The 24,258-nt window shown below is 32.2% G+C and overlaps 1 protein-coding gene across 1 annotated transcript in view; it reads right to left on the bottom strand.

The window, feature by feature from the left end:
• Positions 1-24,258, bottom strand: part of LOC145324710 (uncharacterized) — a 40,557-nt gene that overhangs the window by 14,390 nt on the left and 1,909 nt on the right. The window contains exons 3-23 of the mRNA XM_080167307.1: positions 23,528-23,618; positions 23,055-23,119; positions 22,175-22,234; positions 20,583-20,611; positions 19,158-19,237; positions 18,830-18,889; positions 18,192-18,253; positions 17,091-17,191; positions 16,714-16,774; positions 15,037-15,091; positions 13,696-13,863; positions 12,836-12,928; positions 11,460-11,513; positions 10,449-10,599; positions 8,051-8,233; positions 3,636-3,924; positions 3,078-3,168; positions 2,428-2,488; positions 1,480-1,613; positions 1,040-1,108; positions 22-202 (exon numbers count right to left, since the gene is read on the bottom strand). Coding sequence (XP_080023433.1) covers positions 22-202; positions 1,040-1,108; positions 1,480-1,613; positions 2,428-2,488; positions 3,078-3,168; positions 3,636-3,924; positions 8,051-8,233; positions 10,449-10,599; positions 11,460-11,513; positions 12,836-12,928; positions 13,696-13,863; positions 15,037-15,091; positions 16,714-16,774; positions 17,091-17,191; positions 18,192-18,253; positions 18,830-18,889; positions 19,158-19,237; positions 20,583-20,611; positions 22,175-22,234; positions 23,055-23,119; positions 23,528-23,618 — 2,138 coding nt within the window. The remainder of the gene's footprint in view (positions 1-21; positions 203-1,039; positions 1,109-1,479; positions 1,614-2,427; positions 2,489-3,077; positions 3,169-3,635; positions 3,925-8,050; positions 8,234-10,448; positions 10,600-11,459; positions 11,514-12,835; positions 12,929-13,695; positions 13,864-15,036; positions 15,092-16,713; positions 16,775-17,090; positions 17,192-18,191; positions 18,254-18,829; positions 18,890-19,157; positions 19,238-20,582; positions 20,612-22,174; positions 22,235-23,054; positions 23,120-23,527; positions 23,619-24,258) is intronic.

The following is a 24,258-nucleotide window of genomic DNA, read 5'->3' as shown; positions in this document are numbered from 1 at the left end:
ATATATGTCTTTATGTCTTACCAGTATCTTTAAAATCCCGATCAGATTTTATGGCGCTAACGACAGCATCCACTAGCTTACTCCACCACTCTCCAATTCTAGCCAGACCACCAGATGAGGCAAGGCTAAGTTTGGTCTGCTTCTCGTGGTAGAACAGACATCCAAGAAGGGTTGATACAAAAGATTCTCTGTATTTTGTTGTCTATACAAATATTTCTAACTTGATTTTGGTATTTATAATTGTATTTTTAATATTTTAGTACATTTGACGGTTTGAAAACCGCAACTAAACGGTATTTATTTTCCATTTATTAAATGACAATTAGAAAGCATTGAACAAAAAAATGTATACTAGTTAAAATAAGGGATTAAGATTCCTAAAATATCTTGTCAAATGTTTTGTTTAAATGAAGGTGTCATTAATACTTAATGTAAAGGTAACGCATTTGACTTTATCTACATTTGTTTATCATTGAACATATTTTTTAAAAGCGAAGCTTTTCTATAATTAAGGTCGGTCCGTCCGTAATTCCGTCCGTCAGTCCGTCCGAGACAGATTGCTTTTATTCGTTAATTTAGGCATGTTAGAATTTTCCTATCGATTTCAAACTTTGCATAGTGATTCCTTTAGTAGTTAGGTACGATTTAGAAAGCGTAGCAACTCTATAATCATTACCAGAATGTCCGTACGTCTATTTTATACATGTTGATCTTTCTACTTTTTTAACAACAAATTTTTATGGATCTAAGTATCCGTTTGATCATCTGATTTTTGATATATTGATTCCTGGGACAACAAAGAACAATATTATAAGCGAAGCAACTCTATAATCAAGTCCAAAAATGTAAGTATATCCATAAACATTATCCTGTATCAAGCAGTTTTCCAACAAATTTACTTACAATTTTGCTTTGACTCCTATACTTTTATATTCTGATTATTCAGTTCTGACAATATACCAGTGTTAATGTCCGTTTGTCCTACCGTTTTAGCGCTTCGCTTCTATGGATGTTGTCATCCTTGTTTATTATATTGTACCTTGTTCAGATGTATAAAAGCATAATCTGAAAGGAGCTTGTAAGACCTTCTTCTCACATCTTTGCTGGTCTAAAATTAATAAAAAATTTTGAGACTTTAAGTGAAGGAATGATGTCTAACATTCTTTCGACATTTTATATTAAAAAGTACAGTTAACTTTTATACAGTAAGAATAGGGATAATTTGAAGGAAAATGTAACACAGGCACCCAAAATCAGCGGAAATTATGACATACTTTACTCGATTGATTTAGTTGTTTGTTAGAGATAATACAAATCCCAAAAGATAAGACTTCACTTTAACTGCATATTACATTTGAAAATTATTTTTAATACTTTTAGCCAAAAAAGAAATTTAAAATCCAATTTAAATTTCCAAAGATGTGAAACAAACACACAAGCAAAACTTTTTGAAGCATAATAAATATATAATAGTAATACCTCTTTAAATAAGCAGAAATGTAGAAGAAAGTTAAAGGCAGGTTTATCAAATCTTGAATTAATATTCCAAGAGCATTGCAACTTGTGCAAATAATTGCGTCTCGTTTTTAACTCTTGTAACTCCTTCAAGTTGCCTAAAACATTTAATTTAAAACTTTAATATCTTTGAATATCAGCCAATAGCGTCGTAAATATTAACACAGCCAAGTCGCTACAAAAAACAAACAGAGAGCAATTTGCTAGCAGACGAAAAAGGTCCCCAAAACTGGGGCTATGTAGTTGTCTGGGATATACAACAAACAGAGAGCAATTTGCTAGCAGACGAAAACGGTGCCCAAGACTGGGCCAGGTAGCTGTCTGGGTTATACAACAAACAGAGAGCAATTTGCTTGCAGACGAGAAAGGTGCCCAAGACTGGGACCAGGTAGTTGTCTGGGTTATAAATCTATGCTTTTTACATTAAATTCCTTTATTATTTTTTAATAGAATTAATGCGATATGGATCTACTGCAGTTCACGATAAAATATCGCTGGTAAGCAATATTTCCAAAAATCTATGAATTTTAAAGGATGCTAGCTGCCAAACGGCTGAACATACAAATCATGCCCGCACTCTGTTTTAAGCGGCATAAGAATGCCTACAAATAATCTGGAATAGCCATAAATCAATAATACATAATTATCTCGCAGTGCAGAGAAATGCGCGAAAAAGACCTATTTTACGCGTTTTTTCTTCAGTAAAGCTTTCCCTGTGCATAATTGGATCTTGGCTATTCTAGATTATTTGTAGGCCTTCTTATGCCGCTTAAAATGGTGTGCGGGTATAATCTGTACGTTTAGCCGTTTGGCAGCTAGCAGCCTATAAAATTCATAGATTTTTGGAAATATTGCTTACCAGCAATATTTTACCTTGAACTGCAGTAGATCCTGCGATATTATTATATCTACCTGATTTATAGAGTTCTGTAACATAATAGCAAGGCACATCTTTACTTGGTTTCAATGTAATCTAAAAACAGGATGAAAACATCCATAAGCTACGTAGATCATAACTGTAATATTAAGAAGAACAGCAGAGCATATGAAAGGGAAATTGAGTTTGATTGTAATTAATCATGTTCGCAGAATTAGCTGTCTCCCTTTAATCACGACCCATTTTTTTACTTAAAAGGGGGGAGGCGGATGTGCCACTTTTTGAAACCAAAACTAAAAGACAACAAAGGAACTCGACTAAAAAAAGAGTTACAGGTCTGAGATTTTGCATGGCAGTTGCTTTATAGGGGTACAATATGGAACTGTGAAGAAACGGCGGCGCAACCGCCGAAAACCGCCGTTTCCCGCCGAATTTTTTTGCAATTTCTCGGCGGTTTTCGGCGGTTGCACCGCCGTTTCTTCACTGTTCCATATTGTAACCCTATAAAGCAACTGCCATGCAAAATCTCAGACTGGTAACTCTTTTTTTAGTTGAGTTCCTTTGACTTTTAGTTTTGGTTTCAAAAAGTGGCACATCCGCCTCCCCCCTTTATTTTTAAAATTTCCAAATAATCTCATTTATATTTAAAGGTTTAAGCTAAAAAAATTATCTGTAAACTGATCACCTGTTCATCTACTCCCTTAATATTAAGAGAATATTCTGTTGTTTTAGACCCATCATTAGTGAACACAAAATCTTTGCGCGTTTTCAGATTCCTGGGATAGATAGATTCTTATGAGATTCAGGGAAAAGACAGTGGACGATAAATTTATATTCATCTCCAATGATGTTTTACAAGACTACCCTTTCTGTAGAATAAAAGAAGTAGTTGTACTAATATTTTGTAACAAAGCAATTAAAATTCAGAAATGGTACCAAAAGTTTTCCATCCAACAAATAAGGTATTATGGTCATAAAACTTAGGTACCAGTATAATTTACAGTCCATGTTCCCTCCCTCCCTGAATTAGATTTGATTATTAACATGAATATTTTTATCCAAAAGTAAAAAGACAATATATATAACTGCAAACCCAGCCGTAAATGACTCATAGAATCATAGAGTGCCTTATACAATATACATTCTAAAAATGGATATAGACTGCTGCGAGTTTCACTTTATAAGACAACATGAAAATCTGGTGTAACATTCAAGTAATAATATATCCATTATACAAACTTACCTTTCATTAATAGCAGCAACTAGACTTTCAATAACTGAAGAATCCATTTTTAAAAGTTTCGGCACAAATGGCTTTAAATCAGGTTTAACATCAACATCTTTTTCAGAAGTATTGGTTGTAATAGCAGTAGCAGTTTTGTTTATTTTCAGATCATCAATAGGGCTTTTAGATTCCTTTTTGATCTCAAAATAATCATCACCACTCTCTTCATATTCTTCCGTGTATTCATTATACGCTTTGGTAGTTTCTTTATCACATACAATGTTTGATGTAGTTTTGTTGATGGATTCTAAATATAATACAATTTTGTAACATAAAGGTACGATTCAGAAAGTGTAGCAACGCTAGATTAATTACACAGGGGTCTATATTCTACATGGGATCCCCGGCTCAGTGGGGGGGGGGGGGCACAGTGGGTTTTTTTGGCTGTTTTGGGGATTTTTTAACTTTATGAGTCACAAATACCAACAAAAGCTTATTTTATCTAAAAAAAAAGTTAAATTCTTTCATATACAGGTTATAGCTTATGTAATATAACATATTATATACATATTATTGTGATTTTATATAAGAAAAATGTCCCTAGAACTACTCTACTCATATGGTTAAAAGTTCGAAATTTCTGATATTATTCATATTAAAAAAAAAATTATTTTAACATCGACTGAGACCTCAATTAAAACTTTTGGAGAGTTTTTAAGGTGTATATGATTAATATACATAATATATTATTCTAAGTTATCAATAAATAGTATACAGGGCTCGGCAGCTGCGCATCAGCTGTGACTAAGCCGTAAATTTAAACCCATTTTGATGCTTTAAAAGATTTTTGATAAGAGGGATTGTTATACTTGGGTCAGGTTCAAACTTTCAGTTGATATTTAAAATTGTAAATGGTTTTCCTGAGGTATACAGGCTGCCGAGCCCTGCAAACATACACCATACAAAATAGGATAAAAATGTGATGTTCTTCAAGATTTTATATGCATTCTCAATTCGATACTGATTTTAAGTAAAAATATTCTTCTATTCTTCTGGATTCCAGGGGCTTTTTATTTAAAGGGACAGCGAAGCGCTAGAAAAATAGCCTAACCCCATCCCAAGTCTTAAATTTGAGAATAAATTAGCATAAAACCAACACAGGGTTAATTTAGAGAAACCAATCGGTTCAGTATTCACTGAGATCTTAATCTTTGGACAAAAAAAATCTTACTACTTTATATTATAGGATATCTAGGTAAGAGTTTTTTTTAATGTATCGTGGTATTGCTTATACAAAAAAATTTTTTTAACTTCCTTGTTGATCGTTTTCTTTTAACTATCTGCTATTACTTATCAAATATGACTTTTTAAACATTAAAAAAAATATAACATATGATATCAGTCCGTAACGCTATGGGGGAAATGTAATTTTCACAGCTAAAATATATGTGCATCTAATCTATACATTATCTTGTCCGTTTATCTGTCATGCTTCAAAAGAGTTTTTGCTTATTATCTCTCTCTTTTTATGTTAAACAACTGCTCTATAACTCAATTTGCCTTTTTTGTTTATGTCAAGTTTTTTGGTGCTTTATTACTTATGGATGTTGTCATCCTTATTATATTGTAAAATCTTTTTTAAAAGTGAAGCTTTTCTATAATTAGTGTCCGTCCGTACGTCTGTCAATCTGTTTGGAACGGATAACTTTTTTTCGTTAATATAGGCATGTTAGAATTGTCTTATCAAACTTTACTTATCATACTTTGCATGGTGATTCCTGTAGTAGTTACGTACGATTTAGAATGTGTAGCAACTCTATAATCATAGCCAGAATGTCCACTTTTAACATGGCAATTTATCCTGTAATTATTAAGTTTTTCAACAAATTTACTTACATTTCTGTTCAACTTTTATACATTTATGCTCTGATTATTTATGACAATCTATAAGTGGTAATGTTCGTTTTTCCCACCGTCTCAGAGCTTCGCTTTAATGGATGTTGTCATCCTTATTATTTTCAAATTTTAATAGTTGGATGGAATATTTTAGTAATACAGTAAATGAAAGTGGATTTAGGGACTACTATAAATTTAGAAACCAAGGCCATTGAAAGGAAAGAACAATATAAATTAAGTATTTCAAACAAAGTTAAAGGACAGACAGAAAAAATAGTGGCTTAGAAATCAAATTTAATTTAAATGTTTCAGAAATACAGAAAGGAAGACATACGCACATTTATAAAAATTGAGCAGCTTTGTTACTAAAACTATTTCATAATAATCATTGTATATATGTTTTCAGTATATCCCATAATATAAAGTACTAAGCTTTTTTTTGTGTGTAGCGAAGAATCTCACTCACCACTGAACCGATATGGTTCTTTAGAGGGAAGCTTCTTATAGGATGGTTTTAGGCTATTTCATTTTTATAAATAAGCCTGGGTATTGTTTTAAGCTATTTTTCTGCCCTTCTATATCCCTTCGAATACCCTAGATGCTAGGGGCGCATTACCATCAATGAGGTAAATCTTCCCCCCCCCCCACCCAAAAAAAAAGCTGTCTAGGATTTCTATAATTAGGGTCAGTCCGTACGTCCCTGCGTCCGTGCGTCCGTAACGTTAGCTTTTTCGTTAACTTAGGCATGTTAGAATTGTTCTATTGATTCCTGTATTAGTTCTGTACGATTTGGAAAGCGTATCAACCCTATAATCATTACCAGAATGTCAATACGTTTATGTTGATTTTTAACTTATATTATAAGTACAATATTATAAGCGAAGCATCTCTATAATCAATTCCTAACAATGTCCGTTTACCCTTAAACAGTATTTTATATTTAAGAACTTTTGCAACAAATTTAGGCAAAATTTTGACAAGACTTATTTATATATATTTTACATATTCACGCTGTTTGTCTGTCACCCCGTTTCAGAGCTTTGCTTTTATGAATTTTGTCATCCTTGTTCAAATATAAATCAACTGGTTGTCAGACCATTACCGATAGACTAAGGAATTAGTAAATTATAATCTGGATGCTTCTTAGTATGGTAATAAAGTCTTTTAAATAGCAGCCGAGAAATTCACGTTTTCCCTAATAATGTTTCTAACGGACAGATGTACCGACAGACGGACGTATCATTTACAGAATAGCTTTGCTATTAAAAACGGAAAGGTAACCTTTAAAGATTAAATATGTGTCTTATTAAATTATATCAATTTTTAGTAGTTTGACTTCATAATGGTATTTAATTTATATTAATACAACTTCACAGTATCTATTTTCTAAGCTGGATTTCTCATTTGGGGCTACGAGGTGCCAAGAGTTATGAACTAATCTTGAATTATGAATACTTGAATTTAATCAGGGCCTAAATAACTTTTGGCACCTCGTAGCCCCAAGTGAGAAAAACCTTTAAACGTAAAAAATACATGTTATTTTAAGATGCAATATTAGGTGTTCTTGGATTTTAAATTACAGATTTATGACAACTTTTCTTGTTTTTCTTTGCATTTTAAAGTAGAAACATCTGTATATATCAATGAAATATTGTTACATATCATTTAATCAGATTTTTACACCAATTTATTCTAGGAAAAAGTAGGAAAAGCAATGTATGATGATTTTAATGAAAAAATTAACTTTTTAAAAATATTTCTTTGACCACGTTCAGCAAAACAGCTGTATTTTTGCCTAATTTTGTAGTATATAAAAAAATCTGTTGCATGGCAACTTTTGAATGGTAATACTAGCCCCTGGGACATTTAACTCAAAATTAAGGAAATTTAAAAAATGACCAAAAATTCCACTGTGGGGGGGGGGGGATAAAAAATAAGTGGTTGGAGGGGGAAAAATGTAAAAATTAAGAAAACTGAAAACATTTTTTCCGGGAAAAAAATTTCTACAGTCGTTACATGAAAATACATATATCCATTTAAAACATGCTGATTTTTACCTTTTGACACAATTTTTTTGTAGGTATTGTATAGGTAATTATCCTATTTATCCGAGTTTTGGGGAACAAATGTTTGGACAACAAGGTACAATATTATAAGAGAAGCATCTCTATAATAAAGTCTTAAAAATTTAAAGTATGTTCATTAATTTTGCCATCTGATTTTAGAGCTTCGCTTCTTTAGAAGTTGTCTTCCTTATTTTTCATATATAGCTGGAAAGGATTTTTTTTCTAACTCTAAATTAGGAGCAAATTAGCAAAAAAATCTACAATCGTATACCTAAATCCTTCTGGACACAAAATAAATTCATAGTTTACTAATTTAGTACTAGCAATTGCGCCCCCATCATCTATGTATGGGCTCTGTATCAAAAATGTAATGAAAGGGCAGAAAAATAGCTGAAAAACACAATCTTCAGCTTCAGTAAACAAAAAAACCTTACTACTTTAAGTAATAGCTCACAATAAGCAAAATAATACCTCTTTCTTTACTAAAAGAATTTCTAGGGGTTACTTCAGGAGAGCTTGATTTTTCTCTTTCTTCTGGAGCAGAGCTCTCAGGTGGAGGTATACAAGGTGAATGGTCATCCTGTGAAGTAGAAGGAGCTCTTAGCCTATCCAGATTGACTAGACGTATCGGGGGTCTTGTTGCAGCTGTTTCACCTTAAATAAAAGTCATTCTTAAACAATAACAATGAATTATTATGAAGTCATAACAAATGAAACAAACAAAATTTTAAATATGCCAACAAACAAGAAAGTTAATGTTATTTATATGTAACAACCTAGGTAAAGTTATGGACAGAAAAAGAGATAAATCTAGTTATAGAGTATAGCCTGAAACATTTAAAAGTAAAAAATAACTGTCTTTTAAAACTAATTGATAAAAGTTACTATACTATAAACGACCAACTAACATTGTCTGGAAGTCATAACTATGTTGTATGGTAATACTTATGAGTTGCGTCTGTATTGAGGAATTTCCCATTCTCAGGGTGGCCACAGACTTTTTTTCAAAATAGTATAAAATAGTATGCAAAAAAAAAGTAAATAGTATGCAATAGTATGTAAAATTTTAAAAAATAGTATGCAATAGTATGTAAATTTTTAAAAAATAGTATGAAATAGTATGCATTTTAAACAAAATAGTATGAAATAGCAAGCATTTAAAACACTATAGGGCCTTAAAATGTTGGTTAGCTATCAGGAAATCATTACTTTCTTGTCTTATTAGATTGAAAAACATAGTAACAAACACCAACATTCTATTCTGAAAAAAAATTTTAAAAAATGAGCTAAGAATTAGTAAAAAAATAAGTTGTTTATTGACTATTAAAAATTTTGGACTAGTAAAATAATTTTGTTGTGCACAGTGTCATAATTCATATCGTGATTTTAAAAAGAAATATTATATAAAAAAATTGAAAGTTCAAATATAATAATAAATAAAGGTTAAGTTTCTGACAGGGGCGTCCAAGCTTTTTATTTTGGGGGGGTTAAAAATTTTTTAAGGGGGGGGTAATTCGTTTTTGGGGGGGGTAAAATGGCGCGCGAAGCGCGCCGCAAATTTTTTTTTACCCCCCCCCAAAATTTTTACCCCGGGGTAAAATTTGCATGGGGGGGTAATTACCCCCTCTGAAATCTGTTGGCAGGGGTAAATTTAGTTTACCCCTCCCAAAATTTACCCCCGGGGTAAAATTTTTGGGAGGGTAATTTAAATTTTGTTAAATATATAGTATTAAAAATGCGCGCGTAGCGCGCCAAAAATTTTTTTTATTAGAGATTTTTTATTTTTTTTTTTTGGGGGGGGGGTAAATATCCCCTCCTAAATGGTTTAATAAATAATAATAATAAAAGTTCAAATAATAAATATTTTACAACAAAATGAGAGGATCTTTCTAATGACATAGAGAAACACATTATATTTATATTAGTTTGTTAGGAGTTAATCATAAACCTCAGTAACCTGTAGGATCATTTAATAATAAAAGTACTCCTCAATGATATTAAAATTTAAAAGGAGAAATCTTTACATTGAATGTAGAAATACCAATAACTTTCAATAAAGGTACAACAATCTGAACTGAAAGACTACTTTCTTCTTGAAACATTTCTAAAAAAAAATTGAAAACTAAGTAGCGAGTTTGCCGCATTTTCACAGTAGCATAGATAGGCATTTAGGTTAGGTAAGTGTTAATGATTGCCCCGCAGGGTTAGAGCCCCCCGCAGGGACTAGAAATAGAAGAAAAGATACTGTGAAAATGCGATGAAACCTGCTACTTGGCTTTCTTTTCATGATCAAAAAAATCAGTTTGTTTTAGTTACCTAAAAATTGAAGATTTATCTGAAATCCAAAGAAATAGTGGAAATAGTATGCAATTTTGGACAATAGTGGAAATAGCATATTTTTTTGGAATAGTTTGCATAGTATGCAAAAATAGTGGAAATAGTGGAAATAGTATGTTTGTGGCCAGCCTGCATTCTCCAACAACAAATTTTGCGCAACTGACATAGCAGCAGTAGGAAAAATTATTCATGTTTGTACATTTTGTATGTACAATGAAAAAACAAAACTTGAGTACACTTTATGATTTACTCCATGAATGCATTTATTATTACTTTGATCAAATATCATGTACTCTAATAAAGTTAAACTTGTAGCTGGCTAAAATAACGCCTACTCCACCTTTATCCCATCCCATCCCCTCCAACTGGATGAACGAACTGACTAATAAATGATGTCCATGTTAGCAACCAAAATTGACAACAATGTTTTACACAGTTATAATATCCACGTATATTCATGACTTGACTACCCAGGTGCTAACACTAGGAAAACATGGCTACATCCACAAACACATTCTAATATTATACTAACCTTCAAAAGCATTCTCTTCTAAGGCAGGTGTTAGAGTAGGAACTGAATTATCCTCAGAGATAGGTGGTAGCGATGCAACTGAATCCCTTAGAACTGCCTCTAGCTTTGAAGCTATTTGGTTTAATTTGTCATCTGGTTCTTCCTGGGTTCCCTAAATTAAACATGAATGGTCATAAATTCATTAGACAATTTAATTACATAAGTAAAATTAACAAAAAAATCTTTCAGAGTAGCTTTGCTCAAATATGAATTTAACAAGGATGACAACAGCCATAAGTAGCGAAGCTAAAAAATTATAAATAGATATCTGTAAGGTTTATAACTATTTAAGGGGAGGGTACCACCACCCTCCAAAGAGAAATTTATCTATTTATCTTGAACAGGAATCAAGAAAATTACATAAACGAATAATCTAGGAATCGATCTAGCACCTCAATTAACAGACAGACGGACAAAACAATGTATAGATTAGATGAGTATATGTCATAAGAGTTTCACTTTTCAGCTGTCTATCTTTAATATGAGCCGAGAAAGTCACGTTTCCCCCACGGCGTTACGGACTGACGGACGGACGGACAAACAAAGTGAATTATAGAGTAGCTTCGCTACTAAAAAACAACAAATATGTAAATTTGACACTTTTATGTTTACCAGAACCTACAGTTACACCCTTTAAAGATATAAACATATGAGAAGCTTCATAGTCAAGGAAATTCACCTCAGTTCAGCTATGAGGTTACAGACAGACAGAAAAACATCCTGTTACTTTATATAATAGAACTAGCGGCTACGCCCCTAGAGGCCTCTAGGGGCAATTGAGGGGGGGAGAGTCGAATTAGATAACCTAATTTATTATTTTAGAAGATATGTTTCGTTGAACTCTCTTTGTTAAATCGAGAAATTTTCATTTTTTGTGATTTCTCTTGGGAGGGTGGTGGTACAAACAAACACACAAACACACAAACACACAAACAGACAGACATCCTTTTACTTTATATAATAGGATTATACCTCAGATTTTCTATTTGCTTCTTCTTTTTGTTGCCTACATACTTCAGCATAATTCTAAATAACACAGATGATAGATAAAATCTGTAAGAAAATTAAATACAGGTAATTTGAAATGGAAATCCTTATAAAAAAGTAACAGGATGTCTGACTGTCTGTTTGTACTGAAAAATCTCGCTAACCGCTGAACCGATCGGGTTCTCCTTAACAGGGTAGCTTCTCATAAGCCCCGGGAAGGTTTTTCACTATTTTGGGGGAGGGTACCCTCCCAAGAGAAATCACAATAAAATCTAAAAAAAATTGAAATATTCCCGCCGCATAGTGTCGCTAGCGTAGTGGCGCTGCGTAGAGGCATGAATTTAACAGCTGATCGCAACATAGACAAATCATTTCTCAAATTAGATATTTCAAATAATAAAAAAAAAACATTTAAATGCCACTAGAGGCCTCTAGGGGCGTAGCCGCTAGTTATATGATATGATGATAATGCACAAAATAGCAAAGTATGTATATCTAATATCAAGTTCTAAAATATAAGTTCGTCCCAGTAAGCATCTTGTATTGTAATCTATTTTTATGTAATATGTGTCTTTAATTTTTGTCCAAAAACAATGAGTCGTGTTTATTTTTGTTCTAAAAGCGTTACCATTTCGTTTATGTTTATCAGATTTAGGGATGGGAATCCGTCGAATTTTTGGGCCGGATTCGGATTCCGGATTCTGAAGGAATCCGTCAAAAAAAGTGACGGATTCTTGCGGATTCCGGATTCTTATTTTTGGCGGATTCCGGATTCGGATTCCGGATTCTAGCAGTATTTTAAAAGGCCGTCCGTCACAGAGGGATAGCTTTTTTCGTTAATTTATCACTATGTTACTTGGTTGAAGCCTTGATTTGTTTAAAGTGTTGACTTCCAGCATAACTAAAACATTCACATCACATTAGTAATTATTAAAATTTGTTATGTAGAAAATTTTTTTTATCTTTGCCTTCAAACAGAGGGAGTTGTAAGAAAAAAGACGGTAATTTTAGCCTACCAATTTAGAATCCGGAATCCGTTATAAAAAACGGATTCCGGATCCGGATTCGGATTCCAAAATTGGCCAAAAATTGGACGGATTCCGGATTCCGGATTCGGATTCCGGATCCGGATTCCCATCACTAATCAGATTATCTGAATTATTGATCTTATATTTATTCATGTTTTTACCCATTTGTTTAAATCATAATAGTTATTTATCTATCGTATTATGGACAGCTTTCTTTGGATAGTAAAATGAAAATAAATGATTAATTTAATTTTCTATTTTATTTATAGTACCTATTCCTGTAAGATTTATGTTATATAAATCGGTTTAAAAGCCGTACTGGCAATATTTTACCTGAACAACTCTAGGTTTCTCTGGTAATTTGTTGGTTTCATAATACAGACACGACACTGCAGGCTTCTTTTCAAACCGTAAATCTTCTATACACTAAAAATACAATATATTTCCAGTACAGTTGAATAACTTATAAAGTTATAATACAGATAAATATATTTTTAAAAACACAGCTTTTCTAAAATTATGGTCGGTCCGTCCGTCCGTCCTGGACAGTTAGCTCTTTTCGCTAATTCAAGCATGTTAGAAGTTTCCTATCGATTTCAAACTTTGCATGGTGATTCCTATAGTAATTAGGTAGTAACCCTATAATCGTTACCAGAATGTCCGTACGTCCATTTCAAATATGTTGATTTTTAACTTTTTTAAGAACTAATTTTTATGTGATAAAAGGGGGGAGGCGGATGTGCCACTTTTTGAAACCAAAACTAAAAGACAACAAAGGAACTCGACTAAAAAAAGAGTTACAGGTCTGAGATTTTGCATGGCAGTTGCTTTATAGGGGTACAATATGGAACTGTGAAGAAACGGCGGCGCAACCGCCGTTTCCCGCCGAATTTTTTTTGCAATTTCTCGGCGGTTTTCAGCGGTTGCACCGCCGTTTCTTCACTGTTCCATATTGTAACCCTATAAAGCAGCTGCCATGCAAAATCTCAGACCTGTAACTCTTTTTTTAGTTAAGTTCCTTTGACTTTTAGTTTTGGTTTCAAAAAGTGGCACATCCGCCTCCCCCCTTATTAAATTGATCTGATTTTTGGAATACTGATTCCTAAAACAAAGTACAATGTTATAAGTGAAGCATCTCTATAATCAAGTCCTAAAAATGTTAGTATGTCCTAGTATGGAAGTAAGTATGTAACCTCTATATCATCATCAGTACTTTGTTGAGCAGCGTTGTCATCATCAACAACGACAGGAATATCATCATAAGCATGTACAACATGCTCTGTTGTGTCATGGTCATCATCAGACAACAAAATGACTTGTTCAGTATCATCTTCAAGGTCCACTAACTCAGCTGTTTTAGCCTTAAAATGATCACAATTAGATTATACAAATAGATTATTTAAACATAAGTTGACATCCAGAAAAAAATCTGGGAATGGACAAAAAGATAAAGTGAGCAATAGAACAGATGTTTAGTTATCATAACAAAGAAAAGAGAGATAATATGCAAAAATTGAAGGAAAACACGAAATAATAAACATAATAAAACAATATATTGACTAGATGCCCGTACTTTATAAGAATAGCAGCAGAGAACGTCACATTTCCCCCATAGCGGACTGACTGGCACAGTTAATGAAAGATTTGCTGTAAGCGTTCATGTAATAGGGATGGTGTTTTTACCAACAAAAGACAATTTAGGGCTATATCAATTTTCCTTAAATTTTCACACCCTGTGGATGACAGAACCTGTTCTATCCACTCTTACTGAACGCACAAATAATTTGAAGACTAGCTTTGATCATTGATAAAAATATTTTCGCAGTTAATAGTAGATTATAGCAGGGAGTAAGGAAGGGGACAATGGATCGAATATTCATTTTTTAAGAGTCTCAGACTTTGGGTACTGGCTTAAAGGGAATGTGCACGAATACAGCAGTTTCTGACTGACTGACTTTGGGTACTAGCGCATCAATGCCCCGCTAACTAGCTGAGTTAGTTTTGAATATAGCAGACAGAAAAATTTGTTATTAGATGGCTGGTTTAAACGAATATTTTTTCCAAAGAAAATGCCATTTCATGTACAATCTAAGAACCCCTTGAATTTAGGTGGCAGTTAAAAATATATGAGATGTGTTGACGTAGTTCTAAACAAGATTTTTCTAGTGATTAATTACAGAATGTTTACTACATTGTGATGTATTGGTAATTTAATTTTCAAGTAAATGATTTTTTTCTTAGAACTAATTTTGTTCTAAATTATACCATCATCCCTTTACAATTTTGGTCAAATTTTCTGGATAAATCTGGTTTTCATCGCTTTTCAGCGAAAACTCTTAAATTGAATTAATTGCCCATTGTCCCCTCCCTTACTCCCTGAGATTATAGGGTTGGGCTGTTTATCCGGTTTTGCCGGATATTCTGCCATTTTTAATATCTGGCTGGATACTGGATATTGAAACTACCCGGTTACCAGTAATTTGCTCGATATCGAACCTTGGCCAGATAGATCCGGCCCAACCCTAGTAGATTACCTTTTTAGATGCACTTTCATTAGTACTCAAACTACGTTCTCTCTTATTCTCTCTCCTAAAAATTAATTAATTATAGCACAGCTTCTATATAACCTAACTAGCGGCTACGCCCCTAGAGGCCTCTAGGGGCACTTGAGGAGGGGGGAGTCGAATTTGATAACCAAATTTCTTATTTTAGATTTTTTTAGGTAAAAATAAATTTGGGGGGGAAGAGTGCCCCCCCCCCTTATTTTTAATTTTAGTTTAAAAAAAAAATTGGGAGGGGGGTATTTTTCATTTTTTTTAGGGGGGTGGGAGGTGTCCCACCCCCCAAGAAAATAATTATAAACCTTCCCCAGGCCTATGTGAAGCTACCCTGTTAAGGAGAACCCGATCGGTTCAGCGGTTAGCGAGATCAAACAAAACACAAACAAACACACGAACACACAGACACACAAACATCCTGTTACTTTATTATAAGGATTTACCATACATCCAACAAAGTATGTTACAAATAGCTGTATTTCCATATGTACTCTTAGTTCTAATAAAGATAACTAGGATGACAACATCTATGAAAGCGAAACGGACATTAACACTTGTATAGTGTCAGAACTGAATAATCAGAATATAAATGCATAATAGTCAAAGCAAAAAGAAAACTGCTTGATACAGGATAATAATATTGATTGACCTACTTACATTTTTATGACTTGATTATAGAGTTGCTTCGCTTATAATATTGTTCTTTGTTGTCCCAGGAATCAGTATACCAAAAATCAGATCAATCGGATAATTAGATCACTAAATTTTTTTTGTTTAAAAGTAGAAAAATCAACATGTTTAAAATGGACGTACGGACATTCTGGTAATGATTATAGAGTTGCTATACTTTTTAGATCGTATCTAACTACTACAGGAATCAACAGATTGAATTCAAACATGTCTAAATTAACGAAAAAAGCTATTTGAAGATTTTAACTGGTTAGATTAAAATATCTACCAAAAATCATATTACACTTTAACAATCTTTTTTATTATTATTGCTGCGTTACTTAGGTATGAACATACAATGTAATTTTTACTGAAATAAATATTTATAAAAATAGATAGCCAATAATTAAAACAGTAAACAAAAGAGCTTTCTTAATAAATTCCTTGGAATTTTTGACATTGTACCTTGTTGAGCACTTATAACCCCTCCGTATTTTTAAAAATATATTAAAATAAAGGGGGGGGGGGGGATGTTATTTTTTAGTTTATTATACACTAAGTTAGGTTAGGTTATTATTTTAGGTATTGGGTAGCCCAACACAATACTAACAAGTCTAAACTAACGATAAAAGCTATCCGTTACTAATTATAAAATGGTTTCTCTTTTAACAATATACTAGCGGCTACACCCTAGAGGCCTCTATATAGTGGCACTTTGAATGTTTTTTTTTATGTAAAATATCTAATCAGAGAAATAATTGGTTTATGTTTCGTTCAAGTCTCTTTTTCGGGAGGGGTAATTTTTTTCTAGGGGCGATTTCTCTTGGGAGGATGGTGGTACCCTCCCCCAAAATAGTTATAAACCTTCCCGGGACCTATGAGAAGCTACCCTGTTAAGGAGAACCCGATCGGTTCAGCGGTTAGCGAGATCCTTCAGTACAAACACACAGACATCCTGTTACTTTAGTATAAGGATGAATGTACCTGTTTAAGTCTTGATAATCAGTTTGGCGTATAACAAAATTTTCTGTTGAAACTACACCACCTAAACACACAGAAAACTATTTCACATAGATTGAAGTGATTTAATATTTAGGTAAAGGGGGGGGGAGGGGGGTTAATGCAACCATCTCGTTGACTAAATTTTAGTTTTTTCAATGCATTATGAACGGACTCGCGATTAACATATAGAGAGTTATAAAGTAGATTCGACACTTGATTTATAGAATATCTTATCCAAATTTAGCAATCTCGGTTAAAGATTTAATGTTAACAAATACATTTAAATTTTTTATTTACAGATATAAATATCTTTTGCAGTTGTGAATAGAATTGATGTAGAACTTTTCCAAAATATTTACCTAATTTAAGATATTCTCTGATGAACAAATATTTTAAGAAATGAACTGTGCCCAACTTTTTCTGTGCCCGCTCCATAAATTGGAATAAAAAGTGTCTTTGCCTGAAACACAAAAAATAATAAGGATAGCTGGTGGTTTCTCTCAAAGTGTTTAGAAAAAAAACTCCCCCTTTACAACCTTAAAATTAATAGATTGAGGGGTAGTTTTTTGTTTCTTTGTTAATTTAGGTCCGTTTACATTAGGTACTGGGTAGCTCTGCAGGTTGGGGGCTTTGTAGGCAATCGCCTTTTAGGGTTAGTGCCCTGCAGGGGTTAGTGATAGAAAAAATAATAACTAGGAGGGTGGAAGGCGTATCAGTGTAATTTTATAGAACCTACTAGACAATTCAATACATGCTATCTGGTCAATTACAGTATAAACGCCTAAAGTGCATCAAGATATGTTTGAGTTCATTTTAAGCGATCTCATTTTCATTTCAACCAGAAAGTTATACCTATTTATTTATGTTATACTTTTGGAAATACCCTAGTTAAAAGGTAGTTACGCATAAATTTATCGGACAAAGTCAGTGATTAACAAAACAGAGCACTTAAAGAGATGCTACGCATAAAAAAGTGAATGACAAAAAAAGCACTTAAAGAGATGCTACGCATAAAAAAGTGAATGACAAAAAAAGAGCACTTAAAGAGATGCAACGCATAAAAAAGTAAATGACAAAAAAAAGCACTTAAAGAGATGCTACGCATAAAAAAGTGAATGACAAAAAAAAGAGCACTTAAAGAGATGCTACGCATAAAAAAGTGAATGACAAAAAAACGAGCACTTAAAGAGATGCTACGCATAAAAAAGTGAATGAAAAAAAAAAGAGCACTTAAAGAGATGCTACGCATAAAAAAGTGAATGACAAAAAAAAGAGCACTTAAAGAGATGCAACGCATAAAAAAGTAAATGACAAAAAAAGCACTTAAAGAGATGCTACGCATAAAAAAGTGAATGACAAAAAAAAAGAGCACTTAAAGAGATGCTACGCATAAAAAAGTGAATGACAAAAAAAAAGAGCACTTAAAGAGATGCTACGCATAAAAAAGTGCAAATACTTACTCTTTCTTTTCTCTGATGTAAAAAGGATCAACAAACACGTGATTTATTTCACCTTCTTGCCACTACATAAAAAGAAATTTATCAGATCGTATTATAGACAGATTTCCGTGGGAAAAAATCAAAAATTGTCTGTAGTAAAATGCTTTAAATAATTTTTCAGTATGGTTTTTAAAGCCATACTGGAAAATATATTTCTCTGGTAATTTTTAAACAATTGTCAGCGGATATGGAAATGAAATTTTGATGTCCTAGAGCAAGGACGTCCAAGGGAAGGGGGGAAGAAAAGGGGTGTTTACCTCTTTCCCCAAGCACAAGGTGACAAAGTACATTCTATTTCCCCACCCCTTCTATCCTTTAAAACCCCCCATGTTGACCTCCCCCCCCCCCAAAAAAAAAAAAAAAAGATTTTTCCCCCTCTTATAAGGCCTCCCTATCTAGAGACACTACTAAGCTTGGACGTCCTTGTTCCAATGTCCAAATACCAAACATTCATAATCATCACGGTTATACAAGTTAATTATCGTTAGATTAAATATCACCATGTGACTTTTCAAAATATTAAAATGAAACTTAAGCTTTTAAATATAATATTGAAATATAAAATATAAAATATATTCTTCTTAATTAAAGTAACATACCTCTCTTAAATTTAATTCTTTGAAGTTTAAAATATTTGGTATTGTTTTTCCTCCTCCAGCCTAAAAATTTAGATTTAAATATTTAGTAAAATGAAGGGGAACAGTTATAGGACAATACCTATAAATCCTAACAATGGTAAGCTTGCAAATGGCAGAAATAGTTTATAATTTGTGATGAACAATCATGGACTATGGTGTTGCATAATAGATGCGGGAGTCTTTACAAGATAATTCAGAAGCACATTTCATATCTAGAGGATTTGGATAGTGGGACAAAAAAAGTATTTTAAAGAGCAGATGCCCATTGGTCAATCTTTACATTACTTACCTTTATGATTTCCAGGTAAGCTGTTTTCTTGTCTGGTAAAGATGTCAGAAAAACAGCTTTCATATTATAGAAAGGTTTTCCTAGTAAAATTAAAGATTAGTATGATTAAAAAAAAACTTGTTTTTTTTATTTTGTACAATATGTGTGACTTAATACAACCAAAAAAAACCTAGGTACCCATTTTACTAACAGCTACGCATCTAGAGTTACCTTGACCTTCTTTCAATTTAAGTTTTAAAGAGAAAGTAAAAGTATTTTTTGGGGGGAGGGGAGTCATTTTTTCTAAGGAATATTTCTCTTCGGAGGGTGGTGTTACCTTTCCTGGGAGAAGCTACATTGTAAAGGAAACGATATACTATATAGGTTCTACAGTTACACAGATCCTTTGGTACGGACAGATACAGATCATGGTACTTTTATTGATATAAGGATTTTAATACAATATTTTTAAATTTATCATCAAAACAAGGATGACAACATCCATAAGTAGCTAAGAACAAAAAAATCATGGATGGAATTACGTACAAGTAGATTTAAAGTGTATTTATTAAAATCAAGAATAGATTTATTGGAGAAAATAAACACGAAACCTTGTAATATTTTGTGTGATGACGACAGTTAAAGTAAATTACATACTAGATGCGCATAACAATGGGAAAAAATATTTTGATACTGTCATTGCAAAAAAGTTTTTAAATCAGACCTAAAATACAAAAGATATGAGGAAATATAAAAAAACACATAAAAATGGCCAAAAACCTGCTAATAGGCAGTCTGACCGCCATTGTCTCTTTTCTTAAAACGTCAGGAAATTTAATTTTAATATCGATAACTGAAAAAATTTTGAACATCGGACCATAAACACCAAAGATATGGGGGAAAATGTGAAATACAAAAAATAGCCAAAAACCTGCAAAAAGGCAGTCTGATCGTCTTTGTTGTTTTCTTCAAGCGATGGGAATTTAAATTTTGATATCTTTAACTGAAAATTTTTTGAAAATCGGACCATAAACACCAAAGATATGGGGGAAAATGTGAAATACATAAAAATAGCCAAAAACCTGCAAAAAGGCAGTCTGATCATCATTGTTGCTTTCTTCAAACGATGGGAATTTAAATTTTGATATATTTGACTAAAAATTTTTAAAATCGGACCATAAACACCAAAGATATGGGGGAAAATGTGGAAAATATAAAAATGGCCTAAAACCTGCAAAAAAGCAGTCCGACCGCCATTAATGTTTTATAGTTAATTGTTCTCCTTAATAAAGGGAATGTTGTCAAAAAGTTTCAGTATTCTATCTTTTATGGGAGCCGAGAAAATCACGTTTCCCCCTTTTTGTCTCAGACGAACAGACGGACGGACATTTCGAATGTAGCTTCGCTACTAAAAACCAAATTGTACAATCAATGAAATGTGCCCACCTTCTTCTCCGTGTTCCTCTATCAAACTCCTTAAAAAAGTGGATCAGTAATATTTGACATAATATCATTTAACATAAATTCATTTCACATAAAACATTTGACATAAAATCACTTCACATAAAGGTACATTTGACATAAAAACATTTGCCATAAAGGTACAATACACATAAAAACGTTTCATTTCAAAGTCTACCCGAGGTTGTCATTTTTTTCCCCGAGCATGGCAACCGGTGAACAGAATCTCAGTTCTGCACCACAAGCCTCGCACGACTGAAGTTCCCATGTCTATACAGTCATATTTATATGAAAATATTTTTAGAAGATTTTTGAATTTTTTTTTTAAGATTTTCCATTTTTTTTAAAGATTTTAGAAATTTTTATTTATTATTAAAAGAAAATCTTCAAAAAAAATTCAAAAATCTTCTAAAAAATTTTCATATAAATATGACTGTATAGACATGGGAACTTCAGTCGTGCGAGGCTTGTGGTGCAGAACTGAGATTCTGTTTACCGGTTGCCATGCTCGGGGTACCTTTATGTGAAATGTACCTTTATGTCAAGTGTACCTTTATGTGAAATGTACCTTTATGTCAAATGTACCTTTAAGTCAAATGTACCTTTATGTCAAGTATACCTTTACATGAAATGTATCTTTATGCCAAATGTACCTTTATGCCAAATGAGTTTATGTGAAACGTTTTTATGTCAAATGTACCTTTATGTCAAATGATACTTTATGTCAAATGTTTTATGTGAAATGAATTTATGTGAAGTGATTTTATGTCAAATATTACTGATCCTAAAAAAGTTCCTTTTAACAAAAACTTAAAATTAATATTAAAAATTAAAAATATTTTGATTTAGAACTTGAATTCAGGACGAATAAATCATTTGTTTTTTAAATTACCCTGAGTGAATTATAGAAAGTAATACGATCAGGGGTAGATGGTTCTACATGTGATTTTCAAAATTGATCTATAATATGATCAAATTTAAGTTAGGCACCTGGCATAACAGCTGTAAAATGAGCAAATAGTTTTTTTTTATATTTATGATGTCCACAGAAAAGGATTCTCCAAAAGACAATCGGTCATAGAATAGCCAAATTACCAAAAAAATTTTTTTTTAAATCATGAATGAATATTAAGCTATACATATAAGTTGAACAGAATTTTATTGTATATAAAAGATTTGAAATCTGCATAAAATTTTAAGGATTTTTTTTTTATAAAAATCGTTTTTTATATTATTCTTTATTTAAAAGCGCAAATACAATTTAAGTTAATTAATTTTGACCAATAGGATAGGTGGATTGGAACCTACCTGAGTTCTAATTGGTTGAATGGTGTACGAAACTTAAGCTTCTCCAATCAGAGCGCAGATTGTTTTCAACCCACCAAGTTGTATTTGCGCTTTTAAATAAAGAATTATAAAAAAAAACGAATTTTATAAAAAATCCTTAAAATTTTATGCAGATTCCAAATCTATTTATACATTAAAATTCTTTCCAACTTATATAGCTTAATGAATATACAAGTACACTTTAGTCAACAGGAACAGTTCATACAACACCTAATTAATATATATTTTACCTAAATTGTAAACATTGACTAAAAGCAATATGCTTTTGTTCAGGCTCCCATTGATTTTTCCTAAAATTTAGGATAAATTAATCTATAGAGTTATCTTTTCAGTTCCTTCACTTTCGCCTATAAATTAATGAAACAGCAAATTATTACTACAACTTAAATTCAAAATTGGTTTTGGGGGCAAAATGACCCAACATTTTTTAAATTGCCTTTTTCATCATTAACACAAACTGTATACATTTAAGTAAATTTTAATGTTAGGTTCAAACAAGAGAAGTATTCTTACGGCCAAAGTTAGAGTAAAGATTTCTCGAGACATTTTCCACTTTAATTATCATGGGTCCAAGGAGGCACCCCTGTAAAACCAAAATTGTGTCCTACAGACAGACAAAGAGAGAGGAAGGTTTCTGGTAAATACCGTAAAGGTGTGTGTTCTAAGGCTCAAAAATAATAGTAGAACGATAATAATCTCTAAATATGTGTATTCCTTTTTGAATAGAACAATAGAGAAATTTTTGTCACATTGACCTAATCAAAGCGTTTGATGAAAATTTCGTGTTTTTTAAACAATTTTCAGGTATGGTTTACTTAAAAAAAAAATTCTCTATTGTTCTATTCAATACCTAAGGAATACACATATTTAGAGAATATTATCGTTCTACTACTATTTTTAAGCCTTAGAACACACACCTTTAAGGAATTTACCAGAAACCTTCCTCTCTTTTTTTTTTGAGAACACTGTTTTACTAGTCCCAACGGCCAAGAAAGTATCAAAATATTTTTTTTTGTATTGATGGAAGAAAGAAAAACTTTCAAAAAGGCTCAAAAAAATATGTTACTTAGGAACAGACCAACACAAAGCATTATAAACTAAATGTCTTACTTTAAACTTCTGAAAATGAAACTTGATTTGAGAACCCAACAACCGGAAGCTAGACCACACATCACCTAAATTTAAAAGTGTACATTAACTTCTGCGTATTATCAAGTTAAATTTTTTTCATTTTCACATAAAGAAACATAAATAAGTAATGATGATAATGAGAGTATATAAAAGGAATAGAGGAAATTTGTGATTCTGAAATAATATGCACCTTTGGTGGTTTTGTGTATGGGGGGGGGGAGGGGGTACCCCCCCCCCCCCTTAACATAAGTTTACTTTAATACTTTTTACAAAAATTATTTAGTCTAGTTATGGGAATACTGTTATTTTTTTTAATCAGCTAGATATCTATAAAATAGCCTTCATAAAACTTTTGATTTTAGTTTGTAACCTTATGCCGCTTTAGCCCTTAGAAAGAAATGGGACAGATTGACCATCTAGGACAACAATTGTTTTGTAAATAATTTTTTGACCTGTTGGGTAAATGAAGAATCTGGTTTCTCATTGTACAAATACACGACGTGGGTGATTTTATCACTCCACTGCTGCTTGTTGGGATGTATTCTAAACATAACATAACATACAATAAACAAAGGAATAAATTAATTAGGTTGATAATTATTGTATTCTTTATTATTGTAATGTCCGCGAATATTGAAATGAAAAATCATGTGATTAGTTTCTTATCAGTTGCCAAGCATGGCTTTACATTGATATTCTTGTAATATATGGGATTAATCTGTTATAAAACATCATTTTTTACCGAACCAACTAAATCTTTTAATTGTCTATTTTTTGTATGTAGGGAGGGAACATTGAGCTGTAAATTATGCTCAATGTTTTACAAACCTGTTCTCTCATATAATGGCTTAAACACTTTAAGAAATTGTTGATTGGATGGTTCAAATATCAATGCCCAATATTTGAAGCAATTTTTTAAAGATGTTTTTTGTTTGGAGATAAACATTAATTTATGTTTGAAATTATAGATTAATTTTTGAATAGGAATTCAAATCCACTCCTAATTGCTAAGACTCAAACCATTGTGCCACTACAAAATAAAACACATTATTACATCATACTTTTATTTATGTTCTTAATCTTTAGAAGTACAGATATATTTTGTCAATAAAGGCAAAAATAAAGTTTAATTAAATTATTTTGTAATAAATAATGAATCAAATCCCCATATCAGCAACAATGA

This window comes from Acartia tonsa, chromosome 7, assembly GCF_053477335.1.
Source record: "Acartia tonsa isolate MP-2025a chromosome 7, ASM5347733v1, whole genome shotgun sequence".
Classification (NCBI taxonomy): domain Eukaryota; kingdom Metazoa; phylum Arthropoda; class Copepoda; order Calanoida; family Acartiidae; genus Acartia; species Acartia tonsa.
The sequence above is the reverse complement of the archived record's forward strand: the minus strand, read 5'-3'. Positions and strand labels throughout refer to the sequence as shown.